The sequence below is a fragment of the Octopus bimaculoides genome, chromosome 26, assembly GCF_001194135.2.
Source record: "Octopus bimaculoides isolate UCB-OBI-ISO-001 chromosome 26, ASM119413v2, whole genome shotgun sequence".
NCBI lineage: Eukaryota > Metazoa > Mollusca > Cephalopoda > Octopoda > Octopodidae > Octopus > Octopus bimaculoides.
In genome coordinates this window covers 24,878,975-24,890,067 of record NC_069006.1, presented here as the reverse complement: position 1 = coordinate 24,890,067, position 11,093 = coordinate 24,878,975, and the positions used below count along the sequence as shown (strand labels likewise).

General features: G+C 38.1%; 1 protein-coding gene across 3 annotated transcripts in view; it reads right to left on the bottom strand.

The window, feature by feature from the left end:
• Positions 1-2,172: 2,172 nt before the first annotated feature.
• Positions 2,173-11,093, bottom strand: part of LOC106871856 (RUS family member 1) — an 11,289-nt gene continuing 2,368 nt past the window's right edge. For all 3 annotated transcript variants that reach the window (XM_014918586.2, XM_014918587.2, XM_014918585.2), the window contains exons 2-14: positions 10,941-11,018; positions 10,003-10,117; positions 9,387-9,432; positions 8,705-8,737; positions 7,978-8,086; positions 7,305-7,406; positions 6,726-6,796; positions 5,906-6,090; positions 4,738-4,795; positions 4,222-4,295; positions 3,463-3,578; positions 3,069-3,114; positions 2,173-2,399 (exon numbers count right to left, since the gene is read on the bottom strand). In XM_014918586.2, coding sequence (XP_014774072.1) covers positions 2,239-2,399; positions 3,069-3,114; positions 3,463-3,578; positions 4,222-4,295; positions 4,738-4,795; positions 5,906-6,090; positions 6,726-6,796; positions 7,305-7,406; positions 7,978-8,086; positions 8,705-8,737; positions 9,387-9,432; positions 10,003-10,117; positions 10,941-11,018 — 1,194 coding nt within the window. In that variant the 3' untranslated portion in view covers positions 2,173-2,238. The remainder of the gene's footprint in view (positions 2,400-3,068; positions 3,115-3,462; positions 3,579-4,221; positions 4,296-4,737; positions 4,796-5,905; positions 6,091-6,725; positions 6,797-7,304; positions 7,407-7,977; positions 8,087-8,704; positions 8,738-9,386; positions 9,433-10,002; positions 10,118-10,940; positions 11,019-11,093) is intronic.

Sequence of the window (11,093 nt, the reverse complement as noted above, 5' to 3'; positions counted from 1 at the left end):
TGAAGAAGACAAGTTGCTGTCAAAGAGAAGAAAGAAAGAAAAACAATTAACAAAAACAAAACAAAAGGATTCATAAGCCATCTATCGATGACTTAAAATCCTGTTGGATCTCCTTGCTGCTATTTTGAAATATCTAAAAAAAATACAAAAAATATTCTCATAATATTGACATTTATTTATCTATTATTTTATTATTATTATTATAATTATTATTATTATTACTTTTTTCTTTTCTTTTAATTTTTTTTTTTTTTTAATGAAACGGGAATTCCTCATTGCCAGCTTTTTAGGGGAATTTTCTTGGCAGATTGTCTGATGTTGATGAAGACCTGTGTTTGAAGTGTGCGTTATACCCTGTTTGGTATGACTATTGATTTTGTAAATAAAGATCCAGACCAATGTGTTGATACTCCTTTGTGTTCCTCTTCTTCTTTTTCTTTTTCTTTTATTTCCTATTTCTTTTGAGGGCCAATCCAACATCGGTTACTAGTTGTTAGTGACTTCAGAATTAGGACTCCCAAAAAGAAACCAGTCTGGAAAAGGAGGTTATGGAAGCTGAAAGACCCAGAAAGCTAACAAAAATTTAGAAATATCCTAATGGAAGCTTCTTATGAGAGACAGGAGGAGTTGGGATCGTAAAACTTTGAGGACAGTTGGACGTTCCTGCCGGACAACATACTGAGGGCTGCAGGTGAAATTTGTAGCTGTTGCAAAACCCCAGCCATACCCAGGGTGACATGGTGGTGGAACAAGGAGGTAGACAGTGCTATTAAAAGCAAAGAAACGGAACTGAGAAAATGGTGGCAGCAGAGTATTATATCAGAAGGGAAACTAGGCGAAAGGAAAAGCAGAAAGTAAGGGATTTTGTCAATGTTTTACAGCGTGAGGTGGGTTGTTAAGTGACATCATTGTATTTACCTTGCAAATTATGAAATTTGTGTTTTTGTGATCAGGTGTGTCTGCTGTAGTCTATTATTTTTTGTCACAGACAGGAAATTGGAACAAAAAGCCAACATGGAATTTTGCATTAAACTTGGGAAGCCTGCTACAGCAATAGTGAGCATGCTTTGGCAAGCTTACAGCTACACGGCAGTGGGTCGTACGCAATGTTTCAAGTGGTATGGGTGCTTTAAAAACGGAAGAATGTCCCTAGAAGACCTGCCATGAACATCACCCCCAGAAATGGGGAGAAAATTCATCAGCTTATGCATGAGGATCGTCAGAGGTTATTCAACAACGTTTTGAAGCATTTGAGGGAGAACATTGAGCAAAAGCGACCAGATCTGCGGAGCCTGAAGAATTAGATTCTTGACTACAACGATTCACCCTGTCACCAAACTTTCCTCACTTGTGAGTTTCTCACAAAAAAATGTGGCAATGTTTCCACACTCACTCTTTTTACGAGATTTAGCACCTGCAGACTCCCATCTCTTCCTCAAGATGAAAATGCAACTCAAAGATTGCTGTTTAAACACCATTGTTGAGATCCAGAATGAATAACAGAAGGTCTTTGACTTGCTTCCAGAAAATGACTTCCAGGCCGGATTCCAAAAATGACAGGAACACTGGGATCAGAGTATTGCTGCGCAAGGGGACTATTTCGAAGGAGACGATGTTTAAAACTTAGGTAAATAAGTAATTTTTTTATTAAACATAACTAATCTGGGACCCTTCTGATAGCACCTCATATACAGGCTGGTCACAAAGTCACTCAGCAGTAAGTATTTAATGGTTTTCGGGCCTCTTACCCTCTTACTTTCACTCAAATATTATACGTAATTTATGCAAATTAGTTTGTAAACTTTAATATAGTGTGGTAAGAAGCTTGCTTCCGAACCACACGGTTCCATGTTCAGTCCCACTGCGGAGCACCTTGGGCAAGTGCCTCATACTGACCAAAGCCTTGCAAGTAGATTTAGTAGACGGAAACTGTAAGAAGCCTGTCTATATACATGTGTGTGTGTATGTATATATTTGTGTCTGTGTTTGTCCTCCCACCATCGCTTGACAACCAATGTTGGTGTGTTTACATCCCTATAACTTAGCAGTTCGACAAAAGAGACCAATAGAATAAGTACCAGCTAACAAAGAATAAGTCCTGGGGTCGTTTTGTTCTAGTAAAGGTGGTGCTCCAGCATGGCTGCAGTCAAATGATTGAAACAAGTAAAAGCGTATAGATATAAATGTATTTATTCTGGTCAGTTTTGCTCTCTTACAGAAACATATAATCTGATTGACTCAATCGTTCTTTTTATTCATCATTAAATCCACTCTCCATTCGTCAGCTCCTAATAAATGGCGGTCTGTTATCCAATGTTTTGACTGCAACAATTTCTTAAAATTTCCAAAATTCTCTTTTGTGTATTCAAAGGAATATTTTATCACTTCCTGAGGAATTCCTGTGGAAAATGAAAGAATTCCAAATCATTTATATTCTTCTTAAAACACAATAAAAGACTGCAATTAATGAAACTGTCAGAATGGTAAAAACTGTAGAACAACTGATTAAAGAATTGAATTTTGTCCCATCCACTCAATATTTCTGGAAGAGTCATAGGAGTAGTCCTGAGACACTTCCCTCATAGGGTCCTGTTAGAAACAACCATTATTAGACTTTCCGGTTGGATTCCCAAGCATGACCAGCTGAGACTATGGATGTGACCCTACCCCTGGGTCTCCTGTTGGATTTGAATTATATGTTTTGCAATGCTTTCTTGCAGCATTCTAATTGTATGTCCTTAGTACTACAGCTGTTATATCTATCTATCTATCTATCTATCTATCTCTCCATCCATCCACCCTTCCATCTATATTGAACTTATAGCAGGGTCATCTGTGCTTTTGACAGGCCTTGTTTATCACCCTGTTGAATTTCTAGCAACACTCCTCACCAGGCAAGCCTAGCAGTGGGTGCCGATTTAGTTGCTAACAACCTAATCAACATGCCACAAGTTGCACTGGATTCCATGGCACACCCACCAGTAGCATTCAGGAGACACCTCACAACTGACCCAACACATTTATGAAGTGAAGTGTTTTGAGAGAAGCACTGGAGTAATGTTACTTACTGGCGCTGGCTGATTGAGTTACCTTCTGGAGGGTCTTGTTCTGTTCCTGAGAAACAACAAAACAAAGAAAAACAAATGAAACTTTTGTCAATACAGAGAAATTTGAATGGAAACAATAAACTTCAATGGCAGCTGAGAGGGATAAACATATAAAAGGTTGTATGTGTGTATATATGTGTAAATATATATATATATATATATATATATATATATTTTACTTGTTTCAGTCATTTGATTCATAGGTGTACTTCCTTATATGGAAGGGGGGGGGGGATTTGTTCAACACATGAAGTGACTTCCATAATCTTGCAAACCAAATAGAAAAACAAATAATTATTATGTAATAAATTAATTAATACTAGTTAATTAATGTTTTAGTTGTGCGATTACTTACAAGAATTTGTGGTGATATCAGGTTATCCATGGCTGCGTTTATTACTTCTGCCTGGAAACACCCTTCCAATTGGTGTTCAACAGTGCTTCCATTACAGAGCAGGGTGTATATATGATCTTGCAATGAAACAATAAAAAATATTATACATACATACATTAGTGAATGACTATTTGGCTTCTGGGAAAGTTTGCTGCAGGAAAATTGACCTCAGGATTTTTGGCCGTAGGAAAGCTCGATGCATAGGAAATTTTGCTGCAAGACAAAAGATGAATTTCTTCCCTTGGTATATAAAAGTCTCAACCAATAAGAAAAGGTAAAACAATTTCTTAACTCTTTTGAAATTTCTACAAAAATTTTTGCAACACAAATTTTGTCAAATGAATAAAGAAAATTTTAAAGGAGTTAAGAATCTGTCTTACGCCTTCCTATTGGCTTAAACAATAAGGGAAGCAACTCATCTTTTGTCTTGTCACAAACTTTCCAATGCGGTCGACTTTCCCATGGCCCAAAATCCTGAGGAGAATTTTCCTGCGGCAAAAATGTTTGCAGCAAACTTTCTGAATACAGACTATTTGGTGACTGTAAAAACTTACTTCTAAGGTGCATGTGGATTCCTTAGATTTTTACTGCCCCCCCCCTCCCCATTAACTGCAAAAAGTTCTCTATCTGTTGCTGTGATATATCTAGATGAATTTACGTAGGTTCCATATCAGAAGGGGTTAGATTATAGGATACCATTTAGTCCAGAGAATTACTTACCATCTACAAGATCCGTGAACACCAGATATTTAGAATCTTTATAAATCTTTTTAAGACTGGCTAAAATGCTTTCACTGCAAAATTCAAATACACAAAATAAATGTTGTGAGAAGTATATAAATATATATATATATATATAGTTGAAATTTACAGAAAAACAAAAGATGAAGACAGGTGTAGGAACAACAAGCAGGTGTATTAATTTGATGCTCGGGAAAGTGAGAAAGTCTTTTACGTTTCAAGCCTAAGCTCTTCAACAGAAAGGAACATGAAGAAATAAACAGAGAGAGAGAATAATAAAAACTTGTGGATTTAGCGATCAATCATAGCGACTGATTATATATATATAATCAGCATAGATGAATTGTTACCTGGGCCACCTAGTGTGTATATAGTACTCAAATACCAGAGGTAGAGTAATATGCTTTATTAATAAAGCATACACACACACACACACACACACACACACAGTGAATCCCAGGAGAGACAGTTGAAAGAATTTCCTACAAGACTTACTCTGGATAAATATTCTTTATGGAACAACCTAAATGGATGGACATCTTCCGATAAGTTCCTGAAAATGTAAAATAAAGATGAATACAAAATTCTTCAATGTATGTTTCTCGTTTTAGAAATGAAACATTTGGCAGGGTGCGTTGTGGCTGTGAATCTTGCCTGGGAAGCAGAGACAAAGTCAACTGAGGTAGACTTGATTTTATTTTCATTTTTCTAATCAAAAGAAACAGTGCTGAAAAGTTCCTGGCTTTGGGTAAAAGAAAATACAGGATGAGGATCAGTGAATTATGATTTTATTCAACATATCCCCCTCCTCTCAGATTCTTCAGGTCCTTCGGTTTTTCTAAGCGCTGCAAAAGAACTCAGAAGGTTGGGGACCTCCAACCAGGCCTTTCACAATACTCTTGATGCCAGGAACTTTTCAGCAACCCCTTCATGCCTGTTTTGTTTAAATGCCCATTTTCTGTGGAATAGTGTCCAGGGAATCGATTGAGAATGGTAGATACTGATATTTCACCATTATTGTGGTGAAGGTGCATGGCTCAGTGGTTAGAGCGTCAGGCTCACAATCATGAGGTAGTGAGTTCGATTCTCAGACTGGGCTGTGTGTTGTGTTCTTGAGCAAGACACTTGATTTCATGTTGCCTCAGTTCACTCAGCTGTAGAAATGAGTTGCGATGCCACTGGTGCCAGGTTGTATCAGCCCCTTTGCCTTTCCCTTGGATAACATCAGTGGCATGGAGAAGGGAGGCTGGTAGGCATGGGTGGACTGTTGGTCTTCCATAAACAACCTTACCTGGACTTGTGTCTTGCTGGGAACCTTTCTCGGTGCAACCCTATGGTCCTTCATGACTGAAAGGGGCCTTTTTACCATTATTGTGATAAGTCATTATTAATCTAATTTTTCAAATAAAACTTAACATAAAATTTCGATGAAAAGTTTTAATCTGGATTACTTTAAAACAGGAAGTTTATCTCATAGAACCAAAGTTGGCCTCAGGTGGGTTGGTATCAAAAGGGTTAAAAAGGAAAACATAAGTTTGTGGGGGTAAATAAGGAGAAAGAAAAAAAAAAACCCTTAAAAGACAGGACAATATGGTCAGAGCCAGAATCCCCTTCATTATAGGGGTCTGCTAGATTAGGGTTAATCTTGGTTTAGACAACTCACCGAAGATAACTGGTTCTTGCATGTTGACTTCTTTCACATTTAAAATCGTGGATGATCGCAGATACTCCTGCACCAGGATGCACAAACGAGCCTGATTGATGGTTTCCATGGTAACAGATTTGATAGCAGAATAGTTGGCGTATAAATGTAACATTGTGAAGAAGGTGAACAAATAGAAAACTAACCTGTAATGGAAGTAGAATATATATTTATAGTTATATGAAGTTATTTATTTTAATTTCTTGTGCTTTTGCGTTTTCTAAACAACTTTCTATAAAAATACACACATGCATAAATGCAGGCATGGCTGTTTGGTAAAAGGTTTGCTTCCCAACTACATAGTTTTAGGTTCAGTCCCACTGCGTGGCACCTTGGGCAAGTCTCTTTTACTTGTCATGAGCCAACCAAAGCCTTGTGAGTGGATTTGGTAGCCATAAACTGAAAGAAGCCCATCCGTATATATATATATATATATATGTGTGTGTGTGTGTGTCTGTCTGTGGGTATCTGTGTGTTTGTCCCCCTACCATCACTTGACAACCGATGTTGGTGTGTTTACGTCTCCATAACCTATCGGCTCGGCAAAAAGAGATCGATAGAATAAGTACTGGGCTTACATAGAATAAGTCCTGGGGTCGATTTGTTCGACTAAAGGCGGTGCTCCAGCATGGCCGCAGTCAAATGACTGAAACATGTAAGAGAGTAATAGAATAAAGATATACATGTACACACACACACACACACACACACACACACACACACACACACACACACATGTATAATTGTAAATATGTATCAAAGAAGCATTCCATCAACTTACTGTTTGTATTTTGAAACAAATGGAGTCAAGACAAGGTTGAAGAGGAGAGCTGTTACGTTCACAAGAGTTTCCTGGAAAGAAAGAAAGAGAGAAAGAAGCAATGTTTAGACCAAAGTTGTTCTTTTACAACCATTCTCTCAGACTGGAAGAGAGGGAAAGGAGTGGAGTGAGGGAGGGAGGGATTTTGTAGGGGTATTTATTATTGTTGATGTTTAGCTCCAGATCAAACTAGATTAAGCTGGCCTATAATCAAATGTCCTGGGGTCGATTTCTTCGACTAAAAGGCGGTGCTCCAGCATGGTCACAGTCAAAATGACTGAAACAAGTAAAAGTGAATTTAACGTCCATTTTCCCTGCTGGCATGGGTTGGATGGTTTGACAGGATCTGGTCAGTCCCAGGACCATGCTGTATTCCAGGGTCTGCTTTGGAATGGTTTCTATAGCTAGATGCCCTCCCTTAGTGCCAGCCACTTTACAGAATGTACCGGGCTCTTTTTTTTGTGTGTGTGTGTGTGGCACCAGCACCAGTGAGGACTCTGTGCATTTAAAAATAAAAAAAGAAAAGAAACCAGCACTCACCTGGCTGCCATCTTTTACTGATACATCAGCCATGTTATTTCTGCGAGCCTGATGTTGTGAGAGTGCGGCACGTGTCGAGGCCCCAGCAACACCAACAATTGACTGGGGGGGAGAAAAAAAAGAACAAAAAAACAAAAAACAAATAATGATTTCTAACATAAATATATTCTTTTATTCTTTTATTTGTTTCAGTCATTTGGCTGCGGCCATGCTGGAGCACTGCCTTTTAATAAAACAAATCGGATTTATTCTTTGTAAGCCTAGTATTTATTCTGTCAGTATCTTTTGCCAAACCACTAAGTTACGGGGATGTAAACACACCAACATCAGTTGTCAAAGCAATGGAGTGGGCTTGCGTCCCTGTGACCTAGCAGTTCAGCAATAGAGACTGATAAGATAAGTACCAGGCCTACAAAGACTAAGTCCTGAGGTCAATTTCTTTGACAGTGCTCCAGCATGACCACAGTCAAATGACTGAAACACATAGAAGAAAAGAAGAATAAAACAATTCCGTCCGACCCATGCAAGCACAGAAAAGTGGACATTAAAAATGATGCTGATGATGGTGGTGATGATGATGATGGCAATGATGGTGGTGATGATGGTTGTGGTAGTGATGATGATGATGACAGACAACAGAGATATCACTTACATAAGAAATATATCAACTCACCCGACACAGACTGGATAGACACACCACAAAAATAAATAACTGGGCTGGGATCAGGGATGCCAAAATGTCCAGGAATATAGCAACGTCATTTAGAATATCCGCCATCAATCTAGAAATAAAAAAGAAATATGATAATAGAGAGATTTTGATTTCTATAATGGCTGGCTGTGTGGTTAAGAAGTTTGCTTCCCAACCACATGGTTTCAGGTTCAATCCCAATGTGTAGCATCTTGGGCACATGTCTTATAGTATAGCCCAGGGCCAACCAAAGCCCTTTGTGAGTGAAATGAATTTAGGAGGCAGAAACTGCTAGAAGTCTATCATCATGTGTGTGTGTGAGTGTATGTGTTTGTATCATCCAATCAAAACTTGGAATTGAAGATGGTTTGCATCTAAATTAACTTACACCTCCACATCACAGTAGCATGGTGGTATGGAGCATGCACTGTTACAGTGTGTCACTGCATTCACCATTTCTTGGTGATTCCCTACTCTAAGCAGATAACACCTTTGCACCCAATCAGGCAACAAACCTCCGACCTATGGGTGTGTTTGGGCAGCCATTGCTGACGAGGGTTTTATGAGGTTGGGGTGCAAATCCTACCTCAACCTCTTTTAGTCACCTTTTGTGACATACAGAGGAAGTGTTGGGTCTAATTCTTTGATATGCTGGTTCCCACACAGAATGGTTAAAGCTAATTAAGAAATAAACTGTGCAAGAGCTCACCTGTATCTCTTGGCATTGCAATCAAGGTTGGTGCTACAAAGACAAAATAAAGTCATTAGAAATGGTTCATTAATTAAACGAGGGAAAAATCCAGAAAATATAACATGTCTTAAATGGCACAACAATGCAGAGTGGACTATAATAACTGTTATAGTTTAATTATTCATAGTCTGATATAATAATAATATTTCGGAATTCCATGTGAGATGACCATCATGTGACAAGATGAGGCAGTCACCATCATCGTCACAAGAGAATTTGTCTCCAACAAAACTAAACAACCCTTCCCGCTTCTTCTAATCTCCATCACCTTTACTGATCCTTTTTACTGCTTATATAAATATTTACTGTATTTTCGAGCAGACCTAATCTGCAAGGAAAAAAACTGCAGCTAACCTGGGATCCCCAAGCTGAATGTCTCACACATTTTCATGTATAGGAACCATGAAAATTTGGACTGATGCCCTTTGGTGGGCTAAGTTACAATACTTACCAAATACCACCACTGACCTCCACAGTCACCAGTAATAATATCACTAACCATGTCTACCCAAAGACTGACCTTCAGTATATAAGGCACAAGGGAACTTTTGGGGAAACCTTTTAGGAGAAGACATGTCCCTTATGTGCCGGAAAATATTTATTAGAGTAAATCTCTCGTACAAAGTGTTAAACCACTTACCCTTGGACCCAGGCAAAAATGATTTGTCCCAACATTCCAGTGCAGTCTGAAGATTCAAAGATAATAATGAAAACACTGTTAACTTATTTCGTTAATTCTTGTCATAATTATTAGAGTAATGACAAAATAGGTAAGGCATTGTTTTGATGAAATGGTTAGGGTGTTAAAATTAAGGGAGTCTTTGACTGAGAGGCACAGCCCCATTCCTTCTGTGAGATTACAAATTTGAATGAAGAGATTCTGATTGGGTGAGAGGTGCTGATGGGATAATGTGTGTATGTGTTTCTGTGTATACATGTGTGTGTGTGTGTTTTCATGTAATTGTGTATGTGTCTATCAGTGTTTATCAGAAGGCAGAGGTGAGTTGATTAGATTGCCCCCAGTGCTCAAAATAGTACTTATTTTATCAACCCCAAAAGGTTGACCCCAAAAAGTTGAAAGGCAAAGTTGATTTCACTGAAATTTGAGCTCAGAATGTAAAGATGGATGAAACGCCACGAAGCATTTTGCCCATCCAGCTTGCTGCCTCAGAAGAGGAAAATATTAATTAGACATGAAAATAATAAAACAAATGGTAATTATTCAAAAGGAGAAGCTTTAGAATAAAAAACCTAACCTTTAAGTAGCCAAGTCAGTGTTGCTCCTAGGACTGTTGCCTGCTCATTGCCAACACCGATTCCTTTTAGAACTGATTGTGTGGCCAATGTTCCTGTGATGCTGCTGGCAAAAGCCTGGAGAAATAGTTTAAAAAGAAAAAACAATATAAAACAATTATAAAGAATAAAAGTCTTCATGTAAAAATCTTAAGACAAAAAACTCTTTTAGAATTAATCGCATTTATTCAGAATGGTAAATCAAAAGAACTCTTAGCATTTGGTTGAGTTTGTTTCAGTTTAAAATACCCTCTCTTCTAAGACATGCTACATCAAATTGTGGTACCTATTAGGTTGTCCGGAACATTCTGAGAATTTTTAATCTAAATCTTCTAACATTTCATTGAACACACCTGAAATGTAAAATGGTTAAAACTTTGACGCTGCTTGAGGTGGTAGTGTATCTCTTCTTTGTTCCTGACTAAAAATAGATTTGTCTTTCATTCCGGTTACTCTTTATTGACATTTGAAAGGGATAACGAAAAATTTCACATTTGTGTTATTATGCTTTTCTTTTAAAAAAAGGATAAAATGCTGCAAAGACTTGCAAAAACATTTGTGAAGTTTGCAGTGATGATGCTGTAGGTCAGTGGTTCCCAAACATTTTCAGGCTGCTGTCCCCTTGACACTCAGGCCACATTCCTAGCGAATCCTGTCACTGTATGGGTTTTCTCCCTCCTCAATGTGACACAATGCATCTTCAGTTACAGGGGAGAAAATTGACCCAGCGATACAATTCACCTAAGTGTACTAAAGGTTAAAGCGATTTCTTTTGTGCCGTAAACCATTTACCATTTTTGTGGTCCCCCCCCCCTTCTCTTGATGCTTGAAGCACATGCTTATTTCAATTAATGGTTAATCCAGAGTGTATGTCAACAATTAGCAGTAATTATAAACCTACCTGAATACTGTCCCATATCTGGTAGCTTAGGTAGTCTTCACTCACACTCTCAGGGTAGCCTTGGGGTAGAAACACATTCTGAAATAAGAGAGATGTTATAAAGTTTATCTTGGGAGGGTCATTACACCAATAGTAAATACATGTAATGGTTCA